At 36.4% G+C, this 24,723-nt stretch overlaps 2 protein-coding genes across 2 annotated transcripts in view; both read left to right on the forward strand.

Moving 5' to 3' along the window:
• Positions 1 to 8,780, forward strand: part of LOC120478543 (uncharacterized) — a 48,104-nt gene extending 39,324 nt beyond the window's left edge. The window contains exons 84-102 of the mRNA XM_039670472.2: positions 74 to 221; positions 363 to 495; positions 672 to 821; positions 1,558 to 1,684; positions 1,977 to 2,188; positions 2,287 to 2,449; positions 3,904 to 3,983; positions 4,079 to 4,239; positions 4,333 to 4,423; positions 4,505 to 4,656; positions 5,180 to 5,246; positions 5,329 to 5,466; positions 5,767 to 6,087; positions 6,729 to 6,832; positions 6,987 to 7,093; positions 7,185 to 7,264; positions 7,337 to 7,371; positions 7,464 to 7,595; positions 7,684 to 8,780. Of these exons, the coding sequence (XP_039526406.2) occupies positions 74 to 221; positions 363 to 495; positions 672 to 821; positions 1,558 to 1,684; positions 1,977 to 2,188; positions 2,287 to 2,449; positions 3,904 to 3,983; positions 4,079 to 4,239; positions 4,333 to 4,423; positions 4,505 to 4,656; positions 5,180 to 5,246; positions 5,329 to 5,466; positions 5,767 to 6,087; positions 6,729 to 6,832; positions 6,987 to 7,093; positions 7,185 to 7,264; positions 7,337 to 7,371; positions 7,464 to 7,595; positions 7,684 to 7,935 (2,653 nt within the window). The 3' untranslated portion in view covers positions 7,936 to 8,780. The remainder of the gene's footprint in view (positions 1 to 73; positions 222 to 362; positions 496 to 671; positions 822 to 1,557; positions 1,685 to 1,976; positions 2,189 to 2,286; positions 2,450 to 3,903; positions 3,984 to 4,078; positions 4,240 to 4,332; positions 4,424 to 4,504; positions 4,657 to 5,179; positions 5,247 to 5,328; positions 5,467 to 5,766; positions 6,088 to 6,728; positions 6,833 to 6,986; positions 7,094 to 7,184; positions 7,265 to 7,336; positions 7,372 to 7,463; positions 7,596 to 7,683) is intronic.
• A 7,224-nt stretch (positions 8,781 to 16,004) lies between these two features.
• On the forward strand, positions 16,005 to 24,003 carry scn3b (sodium channel, voltage-gated, type III, beta). The gene is made up of 6 exons (XM_039671036.2): positions 16,005 to 16,101; positions 18,125 to 18,288; positions 18,374 to 18,608; positions 20,220 to 20,358; positions 22,038 to 22,119; positions 22,814 to 24,003. Exons 1-5 carry the CDS (start codon positions 16,047 to 16,049, stop codon positions 22,099 to 22,101), a joined length of 657 nt encoding a protein of 218 aa, XP_039526970.1. The 5' UTR covers positions 16,005 to 16,046; the 3' UTR covers positions 22,102 to 22,119; positions 22,814 to 24,003.
• Positions 24,004 to 24,723: the final 720 nt, after the last annotated feature.

Here is a 24,723-nt window from a genome sequence, read left to right on the forward strand (position 1 = left end):
ATTATCCCTTACATAATGAGCTGACCCTCATTTAAACTTTATCATGAGAAGTTTATGTGATGTTTTTCTTCAGTTGTCACTGTGAGAGGTATGTGTCAGTGGAGGAGCTGTGTAACTCTTCATGCATGTCCACACTCCCGGTGCTCTCTGCCAGGCTGGATACAGAGGGACAGCTGCTGTTGAGAATTAAAGCCACAGATGAAAGCAAAACCTGGAGCAGGGTGAGTTCTGGACTTTATCAGCTGTTTGTTTTAGAAAGAGGATTCATCATTAATATGTATAGGTTGTTATAGTGATAGAAGAGCCTGTGCTTAGTGATGTCAACTCATCCTCAGTATAACTTTATTTCATTCCTCACTCAGAATATGAGAGATGTACTAGGACCTGATGTTCACGTCAAGAACATTGGAAGGATCCACTTTGTCCAGTTTTCTCCTGAGGGAGTGTTTGGTTGGATTTTAAAAGACCCTGTGCTCATTGACTCTTTAATGTCAGGTAAGCTGACAGTGCTTTTGCTCACCACAGTGTTGGTCTGACCTACAGACTCAAACATTTTGCCCAAGCATCTTTAAGTACAGGTCCAAACCCAGCCTAATGATAAGCTTGTATGTCTTTCATCACGATTGTCCAGATCATAACACTTTAATGCTTGTTGTGGTATTTCCTTTCAGAACCAGTTGAAATTCTAGAGAGAGATTTCAGAGTGAGAAGACATGCTGATCAGAATGAGGTTTCAGCGCCTCTTCCACGAATTCCAAATCCCATAGCATGTCTGTCCCCAAATGACATGCTCATCTTTCAGCTCACGATCAACCACATTGGTATGGCTTTGTTAAAAAAATTGATAACCTGTATTTTTACCTTAGGGAGCTATATCTACCTGATTTAACCCATTAAAACTTTTGAATTTAAATTATGAAAATTATGAATTTAAGTTGATTCAGCAATATTAAATCATGTTTTTGACTTCAACGAAACCAGTTAAAGATGCACTATGTAATATTGACAGCTAGCAGCAAGCTAAATGCAAAATATTGGAGAGTTATTACTTTTCCTGTCTCCTCAGACTCAACACTCACATGGGTTGCCAGATTGAGGACACACAATAAAAATGTGCATTATTGACAATGGAATGTGATGTGCCTTACAGTTTGCAATTTTCGTAATGTTTTTAGTGCCGAGGCTTTTTAGGTCGGGTTGAATTTGCGATCTCTGGCCCTGTTTTTTTGCTGGCTTTCATCACTGTGTTTTCCGCTAACTGGCAACCCGGGGTGTCGGAATGCTATTGGGTGAATTGGCAGGGGGCGGGATCACACAGACCTAAGCAAAAAACAGACATTTCCGCAAGGAACGCATCATTTCAAAATAGAATAAATGGCTGTAACATTGTTTTTCAGAGAAACAAGTATTTGAACTTAGCATGTTTCCTATATCTCTGCAAACATATTTATGGTATTTTATTTTAGTACAGTAAAACCTTTATTTTAGATGTTCATTTCAAGTTACTATTTTTTCAGTGTACATGTATGCATGTTTCATGTCATTCTGCCAATTTAGACCGCCACCACAGTCACTTCCCAGTATACCAGAAGGACCACCTGTTCAGCAGTAACCCAGGCTGGGATTTTGGGTCCTTCAGACGTCTGCAGCATCTCGTCATACACACACAGCTAAATTCCAGCAGGTAAAAATAAAATAGATATATCACATTTAGCTTCAGGCCCGGCCTCATGCAGGGGCTTGGGGGGGCTTAGCCCTCCTATGATGATCTGAACCCCTCCAAACCACACCTGGAGCGCAATTTAAACCGCAAAGCGATCTAATCTGAATGTGATTTAAACCGAGTGGACACAACCCCCACCCCCACCTCCTGGAACACGATTTCAACCGCAAGCCCCCCTGAGAATTATAAAAAGACGCATGTCTAGCTTTCAACAAAGATCTGCATCTGATCTTCATGTGATTTGTCTTAATAGATTTGCACATGTGTTCATGGAGCCGGGAAAGTATGTGTTCCTGGATAACGCAGTGCCGGACTGGAGTCTGATAGTAGTCGTGAGTGAGCAGGGCTCTGAGTGTAACCCCACAACAGCCTCGTTCCAGCCCACGACCCCTGCACAGCTAGTGCGACATGGGATTGTCAAACAACACAGCTTAAACCTGCTTCCAGACTGGGGGCTCATCACAGGTGAACCAAGAGGAGCTTATGATGCATTTGAAATAGAAAGTTGCATTTTTCTTGCCAACAGGAATGCTTAACATTCTGTGCTTGGTATTTCTCCATAGGGATCTTGTCTCTGCTGGTCTTGTTGATAATACTGTTGACAGCCTCTGCTCTTGTCTTGAGGCCTAATCGTTCCAACCTCATCGCTCGAGGGAGGCCAAAGCCCAAGTGGCGCAGCTTGGGTGAACCCAGTGTTCCTATCGAATATGTTTTTAATACAGATGGGTAAGTCAACTGCTAATTTCTCAAGTTTCTAATTTTTTGGTGTTTGTTATAAGCATGTTCACTAGAACTTGCAAGAATACTAGGGATGCACCAATATTTCAATTCTGATAATGCTAAAATCAGTCGTTTGAAATGCTACATGGTAATTTACATAATGGAAATATGTATATTAATTTTGAAATTTGCAATAGATTACATTTAACATTCTTATCAAATTGTAACTGTTATTAAAAACAACATTAAACGGGCTATATGTTAGAATTTTCACATATTAATCACTTTTTATTGCTGGTTTAGACCTCACTCTGAAGTAGGAGCTAAATGAGTTCCTCTAAAAGAGTTCCTAGAACTAAAATTGTTCCTTGTTCCTGCAGTGCGAATGCGCCGATATCCGGGGTACTTTCGCCACAGTTCGAGGAACTATGAAAATGTTCCTCTGGTGCGAAAGCTATTATGTATGGTAATGTCAATGTGTCAGGCAAAGAAAAGAAAATAATTGAAAACTATAGTCTCATATTGCCTGGTCTCAAATATACTTTGTTATCAAACTATCATATCAGTTTAATTTTACTTACCTCATCTGTCGACATGATGCCTGTGAATTGCAGAGATGGTCCAAACATCCACAATAAACAGATGCTTTCTTAAAGTGATACTCCACTTTTTTTGGAAATAGGCTCATTTTACAACTCCTCCAGAGTTAAACATTTGAGTTTTACCGTTTTCCAATCCATTCAGTCGATTTTCTGATATTTAGAAGAATATCAGTAACGAGAAAGTTTCTGGTCTCATTGACTTCCATAGTGTATTTTTTTCCTACTATGGAAGTCAATGAGACCAGAAACTGTCTGGTTACTGATATTCTTCTAAATATCAGAAAATCGGCTGAATGCATTTGAAAACGGTGAAACTCAACTGTTTAACTCTGGGGGAGTTGTAAAATAAGCCTATTTCCAAAGGGTTATTGTGGAGTAACCCTTTAAGAAAGCAGTAATGTTTATTAATCATTATTATTTTATTTTTATTTTATTTTTATTAGTTATTAATTTTTATTTTTAAAAGTCTCTATTTTATCAAAATACAGTAAAAACAGTAATATTTTTTTTTAAATATTCTTTTTTAATACATCTTATTATGTATTAATTTTTTCTTGTGATTTGTAAAGCAGAATTATCAGCATCATTACTCCAGTCTTCAGTGTCACATGATCCTCCAGAAATCATTCTTAAATGTGGATTTGCTCCTCAAGAATTTTTTTTAGTATTATCAATGTTGAAAACAGTTGGACTGCTAAATGTCTTATATCCGTGATACATTAGCGGATCTCAAAATTGATATCCATTTTTCATATTGTACATTATGTTGTGATGACTAAATTCACATGCAGCATTTAAAACGATCAATACCATGCTGAGCACATGGTGCAATTTTGAGTGTGCTGTGTTGTGTTGTAGTTTGGACGGCTCTGAGCCTCTAGGTCTGAGAGGGGTGGGAGAGGGGGCAGAATCAGAGGAACTTGCTCTTTACAAAGGAGGTAACAGGCAATCATCTGAAACGTCCAAAAGCTGACAAATATACAAACACTTCTGGTGAAGTCTGTCAAATCACATATTGATCCAACATGTGAAGGTTTCAGAACTTCACTAATGGACCTGGAGGAGTTCAATGTGAAAACGCTGTATGACAAGTTAGAGGATCAGAACTTACATCTGGCATCCCAGCTGGCGAAGCATCGCAAAGACACACAGGAGTTTTACAGGAACATGTGTCAACAAATTGATGCTTTGAGGGTAAGACAGAAAACGAAAAGTCGATTGAAGATAATAAATCCATTAAACACAAGCAGTCACTATAACTAATCAACTTTTGCATCTTGAATTTAGGACACACTAGAAAATATGGAACCCTCAAAACTGAACCAGTTGAAAAAAATACTAGACAGTGAAGCTCTGATGAAAAGAGAAACTGCTCATGGTGAGAACCTTGAACGCCTTACATGTGTCTCTGCATTCTCAGTCACAGGTCAGTGAAAGTATTTGTGTTTGCACCCACCAGAGCCGTGGATGGGGCTGATGGAGGCCGTGCTGAGATCTTTGGAGGGAGTGCTATGCAGGATGAATGGGGAGGTCTGGCAGCAACAGGACAGCACAGCTATAAATAGCCACAGAGACATCAGAGAGAGTGAACTTCCCACCAGATACATTCAGGTTAATCATTTAAACCAATTAAAATAGCACAGAGACAATTTATAAGCTATGAATGTAAAAAAAAAAAAATCTTAAAGGGATAGGTGCCCCAAAAAGGACAATTCTGTAATTATTTACTTAACCTTGAGACAAAAATTATGCTATCATCATTTTATGATCAGATCACATGTTTTATCATAAAAGTGGTCCATTTGGGACTAGTTTTGATGTGTGAACAAATCTTTCTTTCAGGCTGTGTTGTTTTAGTTAATTGAAATAAAGCTGGAAAAAATTATAAATATTAGATGAAAAATGTTAGATATTCTGCAATAGTATATAAATAATACTAAAATAACATTGCTTTTGGGTTGTCTTTAAAAAAAAAAATCAATTCATTTAGTTTATAAATACACAAAATGGCTTACAGCTTTTGTGTCCCACAGAGGAAAGAAAGTCATACAGGTTTGGAACGACACAAGAACAGTGACAGAAGGTTCATTTGTGGGTGAACTATCCCAATAAGTGTTTCTATATCATTTCACAGTTTTCCCCCTCAGACATGCCCGAGTTTAAAGTGGGTGCTGATAGAGAGGCAGCTTCCTCAGATCCAGGTTTGACCTCGTTGAAAACCAGTTTGCAACCTTTCACCCCAGGACTGCTGCTGTGCTAAAAGTACATGCTCTCATCTGTCAGGTCAACAGCAGAGCACCGTCCCCTGTGTGAGTGAAGAGGAACTGGCCAAGTTTGTGTCTCTGACGCCTCTCTCCAAAACACTGCAGGAGATAAAGGAATCTCTCCAGATGCTTGTCCAAACGCCCAGGACTGAGGACGGTCAGTACACATTTGTGCTTTTGGATTCAGTATTTAATCCTGCTCAGTGAGTTAAAATAGAAAAAGCTCATTGACATGAACAGCCTATTCAAAGTGCAAAGTAATTAATTATACTGATATATACAGTGACAAATAATAAAAAATACAAATATAAAGCACATTCTCTTTTATACTAAAATACATACATATACTGTGTAATAAATTGTATCCCCTCACAAATGTCGGTTTTGTGTGTATTGTAAGATCTCCTAATCGTTTCAGAGTTTTGTAATGACCTACATCTGCTTTTTTCTCCTTCAGTAATTATCTGCCCAGCGGAGAGTGAACCATCGCACCTGATCCCTGTTGCCCTTGACAACCTTTCCCCCCAGCATTTTGCAGTATTCCTGTTTGGCTGCCATGTTGCACGTCTGTTGAGCAGAGCTTGTGACTTCCCCCCTGTCATGCTGCTGTTGGCCAGGACGGTGCCAGTCTCGCACTGTGATAACCTGCTGGCCTACTGTCATAAAGACTTCTATTATGACACAGCCAATCAAATTCTGTACATACTGGAGAAGAAGCTTCAAAATGCTGGCCAGTTCATCTCCATTCTCTTGCACTCTATGGCCTATATAACCTCAGGTAAGAGAGATTGCCCTATCCTTTCAAAAAGAGTTGTCTAGCCAGATATCTCTAAAGCTTTTTTCACCTGGATTTTACAAGACAAGTCACTGTCATTGTAAAGAATTCATGTCGGAAATCAAAAGCAACACTTTGTTTTACAGTGTCCTTGTTACACACATTACATGTAGTTACTGTTGTAATAACTAAATAAATTATAAGCATAATTACATGCGACTTGCCCTAAACCAAACCCCAATCCTAACTTTAACCCTTTACATGTAGTTAATTGTGATTACTCAGTACTTAAATGTATAATTACACTGTAACACAGACACTTTAAAAATTAAGCATAACCAAAAAAAAAAAAAAAAAATGGCTGACCTCAAACTTTTGAACAGTTGTGTAAATTGTATAAAAAAATACTAAGACACAAAATAAGACAATTAAATATTCACACATATATTATACCTTCAAATATGAACACATAACTTAATTTATTTAATCATTTTAAGGCAATGGGTTTCCTCACTTTTTTTAAGTTAAGTCAATTGATCACTTTTCACAATGTTTTCACATTTCAGTGACATCAGCAATGTATTCCAAACTTAAGGAGCGGCAAAATTCAAAGTTAAAATCTTTTGCCATTTAAATTTGTACAGGTTCAAAATCTCTCGACTTCATAAAAGCCTTCCACTTGGCCATATCGGCGTTAAGCATGCAGTTGTTTCATCAATCTTTCACCGAAGACCATAGGAAAGGAAAGGTAAGGCACCTGTTTGGAGTATTTATATGAAATCCAGGAAGCCATCTTGCCTGTTAGAAGAAACACAAACACACAAACCACAAGCAATACCAGAAAAAGAATCACTATAAGACGAACCCAGCTACAAGCTATAACAGACTTTTTCACTTGTTAGATGGACAAGGAAAACACACCGGAGGGCTTTGGAACATTAGTAGAGGACTTCTTCAGTGTAAAAATACCTATTGAAACTCATTTTTCACAGAACCTGCTGGCTGAGAGGTTAGTATCAAATCTAAGGTGCATTTGACTTCAAGAACATTAAAGCATGAACATTAAGGACATATTAACTAAGTTCCTCAATTGATTTTAGACTTCAAGAATATAAGTACTTCAAGTTGGAACAGCTCCTGCAGGAACTAAAACCAACTCTGAACGACAGGCATGGAGATGGTGAGGGATTACTTGTTTTATGAGAACTCTTTACTGAAAACATTCTTATACCTTTTGTGTATATTGTTGCAGGACGAGGGCAAACTGGCCTAAAGACTCAAGTCCCAGTTAGTGAATGCATTTTTACATCTTAAGGTTTATTTATTCCGAAGAGTGTACAACTATGGAAATGCCCCCTTTTCCTCTACTTGTGCTTCAGGTGCTGTGTGTGGAGAGAGAAATAAGCAGACTTAATGAAGTTTACCAGCAGCTCTCCTCTGAACTCCACAGGGTAATGCTCATACGTAGCCCACCGGAAATGACAGAGTCCAAGTTTGACAAACCGCTACAGGTAACAGCCAGTGGAAACCCTTATAACTCCTAAGGGAGTGCCAAATGCTTTTACATTCTATCATGTATTTCTCACTCCTCGCTTTCAGGAGCAACAGATAATGCTGGAGCTGCAGAAGTGTCCGGTGGATCAGAGGCTGAAGGAGATGAGAGACAGACTATCTAAACTGACTCCTAATGAAGACAGAGCAGATCACAGCAAAGTGCTCCCTCAGAAAGACAGCCAGACTCCCAGCAGACGTAAACCAGAGAAACAGACACCTGCCGCAGGGAAGTCCAGCAACAAGAAAAAGCAGAGCAAGCCCATGGACAAAGATGAGGAAAAGCGTGTGACTGCGTGAGGAGTAACGTTTTAATTTCTAATGTAACAAGTTACTGTACCAGCGACTATCAGTTTGGACCTTTCAGAAGTGTGAGGTCGATAAGATTTTATTATAAATGTTTTTGAAGGGAGCCTTCCACCAAGGCTGCATTTATTTAATTCTGTTAAATATTTAAATTATAATACATCAGTGTCACATGATTCTTTAGAAATCATTCTAATATGATGATTCGCTGCTCAAGAAACATTTATTATTATCAATGTTGAAAACAGTTGCTGCTTAATATTTCTGTCAGGACCACTATCGTCAAATTCGATTGGCAATTAGCATACAGTCAGAGGAGAATCAGAATGCCAAATCCTGACTGATGAGAGGAGGAGCTGTGGATGGAGGAGGGAATTGGCTCCTGAGAAACGCGATAGCTGCTGATAAATCTGAAGGGGCTAGGCGTCGTATACAGCCCGGTCTCATCCTCAAGGCGTCATATAAATGACGCTTTTTTTGACATTGCATCTACATCCAACGCACATGGCACCTTTTAGCATCCATATGAGTCGCAGATATATATGGCCCTGAAGGCGCCTCCTAGTGGTCTAACCCTAACACTACCCCAGACCTAAACCTACTCATAACCAAAGTTATATTGACGCTAAAGGGTGCTATGTGCATCGAATTTAGACAAAATGTCAAAAGCGTCACTATGTGACGCCCTAGGATGAGAATGCGTTGTCCTATAAGTAGACGTAGATCAGCTGAGAGTCAGCTGAATAAAACTGTATTTATTTAAAAAGGAAATCATTTGTAATGACTTTAGATAAATTGAATGCATCCTTGCTGAATAAAAGTATTAATTTCTTTAAAAATATACAGTATCTTACTGTTTTTTAAAATGGTTTATCTTCATTTTTGAACATGGTTGTTAGCCCTAAATAAAATGTAAATCTAAATGCTTAAATGTAAATCTCTGCTTTTCCAGTCAGTAATCTAACAGTTCATGCGTGCTCATGCTCTGAGCCGGGCTAAACTCTACTCCTCTGGGGGAACAGTCTGTGTACAGATTGTGAAGGGAAAGTAGTAGCTATCATCACGCTCTATCGGTGTTACAACTCTCTGTCCTTGAGCTGATACGCTCAAGAAACTTCCATTGGCTTTTTGCCGTCGGCCTTTATCACTTAGATTAAACGAACAGTGTATCCACGCGGCATCCAGAGCAGACTTTCCACTTCACATACCTGTCAGCCTCAGTGTACTGCTGCTGAAGTAAATACAGTGATTACAAGGCCCTCGTACATCTTATTACTAGCACATTTAAAACTTATTTTGTAGATGTTTACATTTATCCCTAAATGAGCCATTCATTTTTTAGTGTTAAACTTTATACTTTTGAGCATAATTTTATTTTTTTTTACATCCTCTATTGACACTGCTACAATGTTTTATATCAGCAGTATATATCTTTTTTTTTTTTTGCAGTATAATAATTATAATTTTAGCACAACCCAAAATCCAGAACTTTCTGGAATTGGGGTTGTAATCGTTTTTTTTATATATATATATATATATATTAGTTAAGTGGTAGCAACAACATCACTTATCACTATAGCTAATATATATAAAAAACTATAATAATGGTCATCATTATTATTATAATTGTGACGATAACTGTAATTGCCAGTGTATTTGTGTTTGCTGGTGTTGTTGTTTTGTGCATATCAATCTTTTTGGGGTTAACCTTAATAACTATAACAAAAACTTTAACACTATTATTTTGCTGCTTGGCAAGCAGGAAATGCAAAAATATACAATATTAATGAACAGGTTGTCATGCTGTATTTCTGGAGGAGGTAGCTGGGATCATGCCTATTTCTGTCCTGGCTCTCTTCATTAAATGGACAGCTGCAATACCTGAGAGCACTCCACTTGAGTAATGAACAGTCAGATCTCGAGTCCACTGTGCAGTGTAGCTTATTATGGAAACCACTGTTTTACTGGCAGTAATATTGTCCTCTGTTAATGAGCTGAGGATCCACTGATATGTCCATGAAGTGACCATCCTGCCGTAAGTGCTGTCTTTTATTATTCATATAATGGCATAAAAGTCTCCATTTGTAGATATTCAATCTTCTAGAAAGATCTGTTGGTAATGCTTCTTAGTAGGCTAAACTGCATGTATGACATATGTCTATATCAAAACTGATAGAGAAATATAAACAAATTAACTATGATATAGGTTAGGTACTTTATTTCTTAGGATAACATTTCCACTGTAAAGCTAGACTGATCAAATTAAAGTCCTCAGAAAACAAAGAAATTATTTCATAGAATGGTGCTGCCATGTTTTAGTATTTTTGCCAACATTTATTTTCTCCATAAGGAAATTGATTTTGAACCATAACTTGTAAGCCTTTAAAGACAGACCTACTATGAGCTGCGAGGTTAATCCATGGTGTTTTCTCCTGCTGAACCCATCAACCCACATTTTTTTTTATAATCGTGCTTTACTGCGGAAGCCCTGAACCGCAATGTAAAGGAAAAAAAAAATTCTCTGTCATCAAATATTTCGACTATATTCTCGTAATTTTAGATTTTGTTTTTTTTACGTATTATTATTATTATTTTATTTTATTTTTTTCTACTTTTTTCGGTTCAGGGCTTCAATACATTTGTGTCCAGAAGATCCACGAAAGTCATATGAGTTTGGAAAATGTCATGACTCATGTCATGAGGTATAAATCATCTAACTAACATGATCATTATAAAAGTGTTTAAAAGACAAAAATACAACCAATAAGACATATTTGAGAATCGGAATATCAGATTTCACAAGAAGACAATTGTGTCATCAAAAGCTAAAACCAAGAGGTTCATTTCTTTATAATGGACGCAAAACAAAGATTCTTGATTTAATCCAAAGTTTTATATTTTAAACCTTAAGGGAGCTAGTAGGGCCTACCAAAGTGTAGACAATTTATGCAGTTTAAAGTAAAAATAAATATATTTTTAAATGTCTCACTTGATTCTATTAAATATTACTGTTGTGCAATTCAAACTACTGTATAACATGCAATGTTTGGGTGTGGGGGACTTTGACTTTGCTTGGGGTACTGTAAACCGGCTCCTTGCTCTCAAACTACTTAAAAATTTATATTTATATGCATGTTTTACAATAAACTTAAAATATAGCATTTAACATTTCTAAATGAGTAGTTTTATGTTTTTCCATCTCTTTTAAATTTGATTATGCTGTTCAGAATGCTTCATTGTAATGGTAGGATTGTAGTTATTTCCCTCACTAAAGTACACAGTCTTGTAGCTTTTTGTATGATTTTCAAAAACTTCAGATCAAAATGTGTAGTGTTGTGATTGACCTTGTAACTGACTGGCTTGGTTCATGGCTTATAACCCTTTAACAACTTTTTTTTTAATCCCTATGAGAAAAATTAATGGAAAAAAATACTTCCGGAACCAGTGTCACTGAAAAAGGGGCGGGCACTGTTCCACTCAATAGACTTCCGAATAAAGTAAATATAAATTAATGCAAGTAAACCTGAAAGTCTTTTTTAAATGGTTTACACCAGATAATAGGGGGCCGGAGATACTTTAGAGCAGAGCGATTTCATTTGAAAGGTTTTGTAATGTAGCACATGGTAGTGCTAGACAGTAATATCTCTTCTTGAGTCCAGTGATGTGAGAATTGCTTGTGTTATCTTGCTCCTGGTTGTTATTCAGCGATAACGAATGCGAGCTCTCCATGCGTATATGTATAAAGTCTCTTGAGAGCTGGTCATTTGTTTTGTGTGCATCATTATAGAAAGTGCTCTGTACTGCCACAAACATAACAGAGCATAAAGATGGCTATTAACTAAAGTGTGTCAACTCCTAGTAGATACAAAATAATCTTCCAAAATGTTGGTACTTTAGCACATTCTAGATGAAAATGAGAGCTGCTGCTGCTGGTGGGTACTAATATTTGGGGTTTGTGTTGAAATCTGACGATGTCATAATAGAACACGTCTCTCTTTGCAACAGTTAGGATGAAAACGTCATCTTTGTCAGGAACTTGTTCTTAAACAGCTGAAAAAAACGTAATTTTAATGTAAAAACTTCAGCAGCAAACAATGAGACTACTTTGCTTTTCAATTCATGCAGACTGACAGAATGGGCTCTCTGTTTCTTGACCTACTCAGTACTCAGCATGCTGAGCGTTTCTGAGAATCGTGCTGGTCATGATGCTCTGTCCTGGGATTGATCTACTCCCATTATGAGCTTAAAAAAATAGGGTTTTTCTTCTTCTACATAGCCAACTCAAATGGACCATTAGTGAAAATGTCTACTTTGAAGATGCTCAAAAGTCATATGATGCATTTTTATTTAAAAAAAAAAAATTCATTTTTTTATTATTATTATTATTCAAATTTGGTCACACTTTACTTGAAGGGGTGTGCATGAGACTAACATGACACCTTCATAATCATGACATGACATATGTTATGAATATGCTGGAAGTTTTGGGCATGTTTGTGACAACTGTCATTAAGTGTCATTCGCTCAGTTATTACATTTTTAATGCAAATATGACATTGTTTGAGATGTTTTTATGACACCTTGACATAAACCAATACATCATAACCTGTCAGTGTCTTTGTCATGACAACTTGACATTACTAAGACAACACAACCTGTCATAAAAATGACATAGCAGATTAATTATCAAACTAGCTTTATTGGTTAACATTATATTAAACTGTCATGTGGTTGGTTTTGACATCGGCTATCATGAAGCCATTATAACTCTTTAATGACAAATTCAGTTAGTACCACTGTAGTTGAGGTCATGAAAATATTCATGACACAGTTATAATGGTATTATTACAGCCAATGTCAAAGCCAAACAAAAGCCAAGTTGTCATGACAAAGACACTGACAGGTTATTATGTAATGGTTTATGTCAAGATGTCATAACAAAGGCATCTTAAACAAACACAAAGACACCCAATGACAGTTTTCATAAACATGCCTAAACCTTACTTCATATTCAAGACATATGTCATCATGTCATGGTTATGAAGATGTCATGTCAGTCTTATGTACACCCCTTCAAGTAAAGTGTTACCCATAATTGATTTGTCACAAATGATTTTGTCATAATCATTTCAGCTTCAAAATCTTTTTTTTTTCTTCCTATTTCCAGTTTACATTTTTTTTTAATCCCAGATGTTCTCAGATTTTTTAATAGTTTTTTTTAATATGAAATATTCATGTACTGAAGCTAATCAAGAGAATGTTTTATAGTTCAGGCATGTTTATTCCTAATATTGTTTTACATTCTTACAAAACTATTTTTTTGTTGTTTTCAGTTTTGCATTGCAGATTTTAAATGTGTTCTCAAAGTTTTGGACTGTCAGTTTAAAACATTTTCAAATAGTTTATTTATTATACAAATATAATAAATATTTATATTTAATTATATTATTATGTATTTATCTCTAGTCTAAACTCATTTACTGAAGCTAATAAACAGGCATACAGGTTTTATCCTGCACTGCTGGATGAAAGCATCACTCTGGCCTGCTCTCTCCATGCTGTCATTTTGCATTGCTGTTGCCATGGTTTCCCTGTTTCGTGGGTATAGCAACCACCAGGCCTGCCATTTTTAGCCTGTGCTGAGACCAAGCCTGCTGTCAACATCTCCTGCACTCCTGCCATTGTATTAGAGCTCTGCACAGACACACCTCCCTAAGAGACATCCGCTTCAATCCCTTCCACAATTCATTTCCTGTTTGTCCGAAAAGGTTGGAAAGCTTTTGACACGACTGGTGGAAACACACAATCAGACCGTTTGTTCCAGTTCTAGGACTGTGAACCGTGTGCTCTTTGTTTTCCTGTGAGGTCAACATAATAAAGCAGCCATAATCCCAATGATGAAATCTGTAATCCTTAACTCTGACCTTTGTACTAAGCTTCACTGCCCCCATACATTACATTGTCCAGATTAAATCGTCGACATTTTAATTGTAAGATTAGACGCGTTTGTGTTAATATTCAAACAGGGATCTAATCCCAACAAATGATCCTTCCCGACGGTACCGTAATGAGTCCTAGAAAAGCAAGATAGACATAAATGCACTGTTGATGGCTTAGCCGTCATGAGCATAAACACATATGCATTTCAGACCGTATGGATTACTGGAGTGCAGGAAACACGTTTATCCTCATTCTCAGATGATTTTCATCAAGCATTTGATATATGCTGTCAGTCATGTGACTGAAATTGTTATAACTTCATAGCCATACAGTCTACAAGTGTTTTGATTTTGTGCACCTATTTCAACATACGGCACATTTCAGCTCAACACTCCATTTTGCATTAGTCAGTTTCTTCAGCACTCGTCATCCATGTGATGACTGAAAGCTGGAAAGGTCATAGATTCGGTATAATAATTGCAGTAGAAGCCACTTCCCCGACCACACGTAAGATAAGTAAGGAGTGTGTGGGTGTGAATGATTAAATGCTGTTCTCGAGCGAGTACAATAGAAGCCTTATGCATACAGCTCATGATGTGCTGTTCTCACTTGGGTGAAGAAGGTCTTGAAGAATTCTTGAAGGTCCATTTTTTTTTGTGTAGACACGGCTAAAAAAAAAAAAAGATACTGATACAGTTCACTGAACACTATTGCCTGGTTTCAAAGACAGGGTTTATATAAAGCCAGGATTAGGCATTTAATTAGGCCATTTAAATAGCTTTTGTGAAAGTGTCTTAAAAATATTACTGGTGACAAAATAATGGGACTGACATATTTTATGATATTAATATAACCAAATCTATATAGTGGGGAAATACATGTCACTGTATGGGGTAAGTTGTCACACTGAAACTTGTTATTAAATAGGCTAATTCAGTGAAAATAAATTGGCGTAGAAAGAATTTTCTAGAAAATTGCTAGTCAATTTCACGATATAATAAGAAAGAAATAACACATTGAATTAAATGTGGACTTTTGAGGTAGAACGACTGAAATAGTCTTTAGTAAAGAAAAAACAAAAAAACTCCATAATATTTTGTGTCATCATTTCTATAGGCTTTATAGCTAAATTAAACCATAAAACAATTCGTCTATGAATGACAACAATTTACACAATTTAAACAATTTTCATTAAAATGTGAAACCATTGTTTGGTTTGTAATAAATGTATGTAATGTAAATAAAAAAGAAAAAAAAAGAAAAATTATATTATACAATTATTATGACATTTAAAATACGTGACAAATCCAACTTATTTATGAAAAATTACTTTAAAAAAAATGTTTTATCAGCGAAACAAGTTTTTGATGTTGTTCTAAAAGACGAAAAGCAACGAAGCCAGTTTGAATGTAGATCCGGCAGCGCATGCGCACTAAGAATGTCTGTCATGCGTAAGTGGCTACTTAGTAAGAAAACAAAGACAGGCGTCTCTTATTCTACAGCTGCGGGGGTTTGACGATGGAGCATCTGTACTGCGGATGCAAAAGGAAATCAGCAATCCTTCTCTGTTACTGACATCTTCTGAAGCAGCTCGTTTTGCAGGCGCTGGATTTCTTTACTTCGCGCGCATTTTCTACAGGAATCATTAAGATCCACAGGTCTTTAGATTCACGAGCATCGCTATGGAACAGCAGCGTCCGCTTCTAGCTTAAGCCGTTTACGGATGTTTGTATCTCGGTAAGAAACTTCAAACTTTTTCTTGAGAAACATAAAAACGTTCTTTCCTTCCCTTAAACCTCAGCTCCAAGTTGTTTCATTCACAGCTTGTTATTAAAGTCATAATGTGTCATCTTTACAGACCTCTCTCTGAGATGTAAACATCTGCTGTAAATAGTGAGTAACGTTAGCTATTTGGCAATCGCGAGCGCTGTCCGTGGTGCTGAAACCCATATCCTGTTAGTCATAGATCTAATACTGTGTGTGTGTGTTTATATATATATATATATATATATATATATATATATATATATATATATATATATATATATATATGTAAAGCGTTTAACCTCTTTAAAATTAAGTTTCATTGTCGGTTTTTCTTTTTTCACCCTGTACTAACAGGAAGACTCAATCTGAGACGCCGCCCTGTTATTACAGCTCCCAGCATGGCAACTCACATGAGGCTTGTGTTGCATTTGTTATTGCTGTTCCTATTTGCTGGTAAGTGTTTTGATTTTTTAAATTTCTAATTCGAACGATAATGAAACTATTATTATAGTTTGAGATAATAAAAGTTTTTATTATAGTTTAAATTATTTATAAGAACTGAACTGTATTAAACTGATCATACTAAAAATAAGCATACTAGTTTTTGTCCTGTAAGCCATTTCTAACATGTGTGGTTGTCATATATGCAATACAGAAACATAAATGGACCTCTGAAGATATATTTATACGCAATGTCTTATTTTTTATTGCATTTTTATTTAACAGTTTGTATCTCTCATGTAAATGTAAAATAAATCAATGTGTGGTTACAGCATGCTATTATGTTGCATTTAGCTAAAGATGTTTTTGTCAATCCACTTGAGTTTTTGTAGGGACACGCTGTTCAATATTTTTTTTAAATCAGAAATTATTCTCATTAACTCGCACCCCCCAGCATCTTAAATGACTGTATCATCCTTGGCTACAGAAACCATTTTAACCAATTAATTAAACAACAAAGCATTAGTATAGACAGTGTTTGAGATGTGTTTGAGATGTGTGAGGTGCTTCAACATTACAGTAAGAGCCACAAATTTACATATCAAATACAAGTACAATCCCTGCATACAGAGATGGCATTGATTACGCTGTAAACAGTAACATATGGGTCAATGACTCTCTCTTCACAGACTGTGGCAGTCTGGTGTAATCAAAATATTGTTCTGAAATAGATTTAGAATTGTATTTCATCTACCACCTACTTCACATTCTTTGACTAGTGGCCGAAGTATGTCACAGCTAGTTATTATTATACATCATCTACAGTTTGCTTGTGGGCTGGACAATTACATTTGGTGTTTCCATTGGCCCATATCACCCTTCAAACAGGAAAGGCATGATCAGTGTTGACAGCTTATGCTAGAGGCTGTGAGTTATGTAAGATGGTCTACATTTTAACAATGGCAGAGAGGTTATGTTCACAGTCGAGTGAACACTCCAGAACAATCTTCACATCACCGAGGCCTCGGCCTGGCCCCTGCTCAATGAGGTGATCTCTGCAGTCAATGTGTCTGCAGCAATAAAGTATGTTTTTGTCTGATCGCGAGAAGAATGTGCTGTGAGCTCTTTCTGGAATTGTACTTGTAATGGGTAATAATATCTCTGTCTCTTTTTTTTATTCTCTGGTGCTCCCTTGAGAAAACTCTGCCTCAAATTTAATTGACCTCCATAAAGTATATGCAGATTGAAGCTACATTTTTGGAAAGGTGTTAAATTTTCACTCCATGGCCATTAAAGGCATGATTGTCATACAAGATAGATAGATAGATAGATAGATAGATAGATAGATAGATAGATAGATAGATAGATAGATAGATAGATAGATAGAGAGATAGATAGATAGATAGATAGATAGATAGATAGATAGATAGATAGATAGATAGATAGATAGATAGATAGATAGATAGATATGACCACACATTGAAATGGTGAATGGGAAATGTGAAAAAACTAAATAGATTTTCTTCATGTGTCAAAAAAAAAAATCCATCATAAATCTGAAAATTTTTACACAGATATGAAGGGCTAGTAGTAGAGCATAAATGCTTTATATTTTAAATATTTTAAATGCAAGCTAATGGTGTCGTTGAGGATTTGTGTGGTATGGTATATGGATACAAAAGCACTTTATATCTCCAAAAACACAGCATTAATGAATAGATGAGAAGTAAACAAAAAATATATATATATTATTTGTATGATTAAAAATGTATATTTTTTGTACAATTACTCAATCAATTGTTGGGGTCATAAAGACCCCGAAGCCCAGAAGTTTAAACAGGAAAAGAAGACCATTTGAAGGTTAATCTGACACACCCAGTTCAGTTCATAGAGCTCTTTGTTAGATAGATAGTTGGATATGATCTTTCTTTCTTTTGCATCTTTGGAGTGATGGCTACCCAGAGAGATAGACCAACAGATAGTTTAATGAAGTTTGCATGTGTGTATGTAACAATGCTCTCTGTGCTTTCTGCAGTGCAGGAGGTCCGGCTGGTGTGTGTGGATGTGCCATCCAACTCAGAGGCCATTGTAGGGCATGCTATGAAGTTAACCTGCATCTACTGCATGAAACGAGAGGAGATCTCTGCTGTGACCAAAGTGGATTGGTACTACATCAGTCCTGATAAAGAACTAATGCTGGTGAGGTCACCTCTTGCTTTTTTTTATACATGTCGTATGTAATAAATGAATATATGTCTGACACATAATCATCTCTCCAATACAGATCTATCAGTATGACGGTCAGCCGCAGGAGCCCAAGGACGTAAAAATGCAGTGGAAGGGCCGCCTGATGTGGAACGGCAGCAAGGACCTGCAGGACCTCTCCATTAGTATCAAAAACGTTACTTTAAATGACACTGGCACATACAATTGTGAGGTGTCCCGCTCATTTGAATTCGATTCATTCAAGCATTCTGTCACCAAGACAACCACAATCGATCTGGAGGTGAAAACGGAAGGTAAGTGAGCGTATACACCGCTATACATTTCTCACACTGGAATTACAGTACCTTGTCTAGCAGTAATTGATCTGATTACCTCTTCTCTACAGTTTGATTTGGATGGCTGCACTGTAAGCCATTTTCAAATATGCTGTAACTTGAAAATCAGATACTACTGAGCTCAGTACAGAGTCGGTCCTTAATTACGATGTCCTGACATGTTGTTTGTGTTGTTCTAGTAATGGTGTGCTCTGTTCTTTTTTTTTTATTATTGTTATTTAAGCTTTCTTATTGGAAGGCAGGAAGTTGTTTTCAGGGCTTTATCTAAGCAACCACTTACCTCTCTATCTGTTTTGAGGGGTAATGTAAAGATTCTGGTTTGTATGCTATTCTCTGGATGCCTGAGATTGCTGAATGCAGAGTACTTCCTCTCACTTCAATCGAATATACTTTACCTAATGTATATTTGTCTATATTTAATCATGCAACCCTAATGCATCTCTATCTGTGAGTGTCTCGGTTCGCAGATAGAAACATACAACGTTGTATTTAAGTGATGGGTTTAGAGGATATTTGGAATTGCAGAACCACAAACTTACAGTACAACTCTGCTTTTACATTCCATGCCATTTAAGATCTATTCACCGCAGTGCATGAGACATACACACATAAACTTTTTAGAATGTGATCACATCTTTTTTTTAACAATGATGTAAGATTTAGTAAATCTTTTTTTACAAATAATATTTTCTCTAAAATGTCACATGCGCTGCACTACTGTCTATGTATACACAGTGGTTCTCAACTTTAAAAAAAAAGTTTTTAAATGGATACATTAAGAATATAATCAGATCGATGTGGGTGGGCTTCTGCTCTTAAAGATGAAGCTGAGAACCCCTGATCACAGTCACTCTATGTTGATCTTCATCTGACTATTTACATGCCTTATAGTATGAAATATAACTTTTGAGTCTCACTGTCCTCCAAGGGAAAGTTGACATGAAGTATTTGAGCATGTTTGTATTATTGTGTGGTTTTGTGTTTGCAATTGCATGTGAATTATTTACTGTAATAGTCTTCTAAAGGACATAAGGATATGTACCCATCTATTTCTACCAACTTACTCACTTAAAAATCACATTTACCAAATAAATTCAATTGCAAAATTGCAAGTTTCATAAATTATTTAGATGAATTCTTGCCAGCAGTCAATTCATTCTGATTACAGACATTCTATGCATGTTGTTGTAGTCTTGTGCTTGTGTTCATACAACAGTACAAAAACGGATACACAAACACACATAGAAAGTGCTTAAAATTGTTATATGAAACCAGTTGCTCACAAATGTATCACCTGGATGCAAAGCATGAATGCTCATCTCTTTGTTTTTACTAACCATTATAGCTCCTGGTGACCTAAAATAGCTTTCAACACCGATCTAGTGCATTACAGCAGTGACTTGCCCAATCATGCATTCTGCACTTTTGTCCTCATTCCCAGTACACTTGAGAGAGTGAGACTGAATTCATCACAAACATCCTTATTGGCACTGTATCTGTCTGGCAAGCCTCTTCTGATTGCTCAACTAATTATACAACATTACATCTGATATTATTTTATATTCTCAGCGAGTCAAGACATCGCAGCGCTGTACTCTGAGATAATGATGTATGTGCTCCTGGTGTTCCTCACATTCTGGTTGCTGGTGGAGATGATCTACTGCTATAGGAAGATCTCCAGATCTGACGAACAGGCACAGGACTCTGCGTGAGTATTACATTTTTATGTGAAAAATATAATAAACATAGTTTTTCAGGTATCTAACAGTAGTTTTCAGGTACAGCAATTGAATAAAGTAACCAAATGTAGCAGTGATTATTTCCTTGACTTTTATTGTTTGATTAACATTAAAAACACAGACAGGAAGAATATTAGGCTGCTGTCACTTTAAAGAAATAATGCATGGATCCACACTGATATATATGCGTCATTTTTTTCCCGACTGTTCATTTTGCGGGAATAAATGTAAACACAGATATTGGATATTCCAGTTCTGTCTAAAGTGAATGCAAAGAGGCGGGCCCAAAAAATCGGATATGGACAAAAGATCGGATTTGTGAATTAAGACTCGCAGTGTAAATGCAGCCTATGTCTCTTCTTATGAGAAAAGGGTCCGTTTAAGTGCATCAAAATGTTACTTCCAGTCTCTATAGTTTACTTCATTATTGAGTGCACTCCAAGCATAATGGAAATGTAGGCGTAAGTACGGCCTGTTCGACTGCTGAATAAAACATGTTCTTACTCAGACATGACATTCATCATTATAGACTAACTTGAAAGTTCAGTCATTAGTGATGAATTTAACACTGTATTCTGTAGGTTATTGAGTTGGATACTTGATAGACTACCATAACACACAAACACAGGCATTCACACACACATTATGTGCATTAGTGCTTTTAAAAGGGTGCATTAGTGCAACCTAATTGCATCAGTCATGTAGAGCAGATGGGAATAGGCGGTGGCACATCAGACGTACCTGTTGTTATCAGATTCCAAACTGATACTCATCGATCGCTTCCTGCTCTTTCTTTACCATACGTTTACTTGGTTGTCAGTCATTTCTTGTTGATTTGTTTGTCAGACATATGAATATGTGATTTTGCTGTTCTCACTCTGCCAGCAGAAGAAAAAATGGAGATCCCCAAACATCAGTATCTTTGAATATTCAAGAGTCATTGAGTATTATAGGGATAGCTTAGCGGAAAAATTATATTAGTGAATAATGACTTACATTTGGACTTTTTGGAGCACCTGGTCACTATGAACTCTTGTTATATGGCACATTGAAAAAAATACGAACCTCATTTGGTAGCATCTACAGTACATTAAATTATTTTATTGAACGCAAAATATTACAGTATATTGAATTTAGTCCTGTCAAATCGATTAATTGCATCTAACATAAAAGTTTGTGTTAATAAAATATATATTATAGAAACACAAACTTTTATGTTGGATGCGATTGATCTGACAGCACTAAATATATTATATTATAATATTTTTTTATTATTATTTAACATCAGTGAATCAACCTAAATACACTACGTAGATTTCCCTTCTACATTTCAGGGTTGGATTAAGTTGAAATTGCTCCTAACAAATACATGTTAACACTTTACTGTGCAAGTGCTGCATAATGATTTTTCAAAAATGTTTAGTATTGTGTTATTGTGGGGAAAAAACACCATACAGGTTTGGAGCAACATGATGCCATGTAAAGAAAAAAAGATGCAATTTTTATTTTTGGGTTAACTATCCCTTTAATGTGGTGATGTTAATTGTCCTGACTGCTGCTTTGCTGAAGGGACCCAAGGTGGTGCAGAAGTGCACCCAGCCTCAACTCTTAGTTTTTGCCTTCTTCTTTTGTACCCATGTGTCTACAGGACAGACTACTTAGCCATTCCCTCTGAAAATAAAGAAAACCCGGGCCCTGCTGTAACGGAATAAAAGTCTTTCACCATTACGGTATTTTTGTACTTACCTCTCAATTAGAAAAGTCATTAGTAATTCCCCACTCATCCCGAGTAGCTGACTAGAAATCCTCCACCATCACGGTCTGTTTCGCTCTTTCCTTGTCCACATCCTCTCTTTACATCACTGGATCTCCATTCCCATCCACTCAAGCTCATACCACTCCTCTGTTCACTGCAATTACTAACCTCAGCTGATCTCTCAACATAATTCAATGAGAGGTGAAAGTACAGCAGCGGGGATGCTGAGGTCAGGGATTGTTCTCTGTGTAAACTCCTTGATGGATAGTTTTACTCTGTTTAAATTGTTTTGGAATATGAGATTGCGTAGATAGTTGTGAAATGACATGGATCCATTTATTTTAATTTGCACTGTTTTTTTATTTATTTTATTTCTTCAAAGCAGCTTCCTGCAATGTCATCTGATATGATTTTTAATTTGAGGACGACTTTTTGTTGTCGATGGGGGTTATGTAACATCCTATGGAATGTTATAGAAACATGATTTGATTAGTATGGAAATGTAGATGTTTATTCATGTGGAATAATATATTAGCTGTCTATTTGTGGTTTTGGTGTTCCATGAATATCATCATGATCATGACATGGAACCCAGCTGCAATTTATTTATAGGATTTGTGTTACAAATATACACTCTAACCAAATCTGGACATTGCTTTCTGTTTCAGGTACTGACCGGTCTTTATAGAAACCAGTTTAAAATGGAGAACAGGCACTGATATCGTTCTAACACGCTGAAAGCTGCTTTGAGAAACCAGGAGACCTGCCAGATCAAATCCCTCTCGTCTTGATAATGTGATGTGTGGAACAAACTCTTGACTGGTCCATTATCTCCCACTGTCTCAGTGGAGCTCAGCAGTAACTCGCATCTAATCTCAGACTCATGAAGATCTGTATGTGTCTGTGTCTATCCTCAACTTTTGCCTTAGTAGAGACACGAATACAGCTGCCCAGAGCTGAAGAGCTATCATACTGCCTATACACGCACTTTTCTTAAACAGACGTCAATCATTATCGTCAGAATGCCCATGTGAGCCTTTCCCTCTTTGGTATATACGCTGCTCTTAACTCTTTTGATAGAAATAGATGTAAATAAGTCTGGATTCCAATTAGACTTGGTTTTTATTGTAATGTTTTCTATTTGCATTGTAGTATTTTTTTTATAGTGTTTTATTTAAGAAAAGAACTTTAGAGTCACACAGATTTGCCACTTTGCGATCAATAATAAGTGAAACTGTGGCAGGTAAACAACAGTAATGAGGACATACTGTGTACAGCAGTGAAAGCTCTTTGTGTGACTGAACACATGCCGTCATCTGCGTTTACATTGGTTATTGCAGACATTCTTGCAGCACTGAAGTTTACGGGTTTTAAGGGGATTCAGATTTAACTATCAGTGTCATTACATTATTCCACTGAATGCCTTGTCAACAACGGCAGTTTGTACTGAAGTCACATTGCAACCTTTTGCTATTGTTCAGTGGTGTTCAGCAGCAGTGATGGGATATACAGTAACAGTATATACCGTACCTTGAACATTTGCTTTATAATTCCACAGACTCATTTCAGATTGACTGTTGACAGCTAAGAAGTGACAAAATCTATTCAGCTGTTAAAATAACACTATGTGTTTATATTTCCTTTTCTCCACTGTTGCTGTTATGAATATATAGATTTGTATTTTAAAGTTTTGTTATTTCCAGTGGTGCAGGCTTGACTCTCTTTTAACTTTGCATTGTTTTATATAGGTAATTTACCACCGCACAAACACTGCACTTGCTCTACCCTGTTATAATGGAGCTTCTCATCACTTGTCAAAGCTTGTCATGTCTATTAAACCAGGCAATGCATTTAAAAACACATGTCTGAATGCTTATTATTTAGAGACATTCTCTGCCAGCCTTAACCCATGGCATATGGGTGCTAAAATATATTTATTTTTAATGAAAACTCTTAAAAAAAAAGCGTGCTAGTTTTTCAATACCATAGACAATCACACTTCACTGACTATGTCATAGGATAATGCATTACTTGAAATTTGAGAAAACATACACCGTGAACAAATATTCTGCAATTACATAATATACATGTAATATGTAATTACGTTATTAAACAAATAGGGCGTGCTGTATTGTCAACAATTGGTCCCTCTGGTCTAAAAATGCTTCTTAAAAATACATGTCATCTGCTATCTCCATACTCGTTGGATCCTGCTGATACTGTACTGAAGTAGGCCTATCTGTTTCCCTCTTTCCTATATTAAAAATAACAATCGTTATGTACGGGCTTTGTTTCAATGGGATATTGGCTCCAGACCTGCTATTATATCATTTTGGAATGGCTGTGCTGATAATCTGTTATGGAATAAAATCTGAACATTTTCTAAAAAATATTTAATCACAAACAAAATCAAATAAATTTCACTTAAACTCACTTATTACACGTGTAATTATTATCTTGTGAACAAATTTAATTGTGATGTTGATACATTTTGTGCTCTACATGATGAAACATTTGATAATTTATTTTGAAGTTGTCCTCATTCAGTTTGTTTTTGGTCAGATTTCTGTTCCTTTAT

This window comes from Pimephales promelas, chromosome 16 (assembly GCF_988280905.1).
Source record: "Pimephales promelas chromosome 16, fPimPro1.hap1.1, whole genome shotgun sequence".
Classification (NCBI taxonomy): Eukaryota; Metazoa; Chordata; class Actinopteri; order Cypriniformes; family Leuciscidae; genus Pimephales; species Pimephales promelas.

Excerpts from the sequence above, each read along its gene's own strand:
- scn3b (XM_039671036.2), top strand. The coding sequence starts at position 16,047 with ATGGCAACTCACATGAGGCTTGTGTTGCATTTGTTATTGCTGTTCCTA. Across the intron at positions 18,609-20,219 it reads TCTGGAGGTGAAAACGGAAG|CGAGTCAAGACATCGCAGCG; the intron begins GTAAGTGAGCGT and ends TTATATTCTCAG. Across the intron at positions 20,359-22,037 it reads GAACAGGCACAGGACTCTGC|GACAGACTACTTAGCCATTC; the intron begins GTGAGTATTACA and ends ATGTGTCTACAG.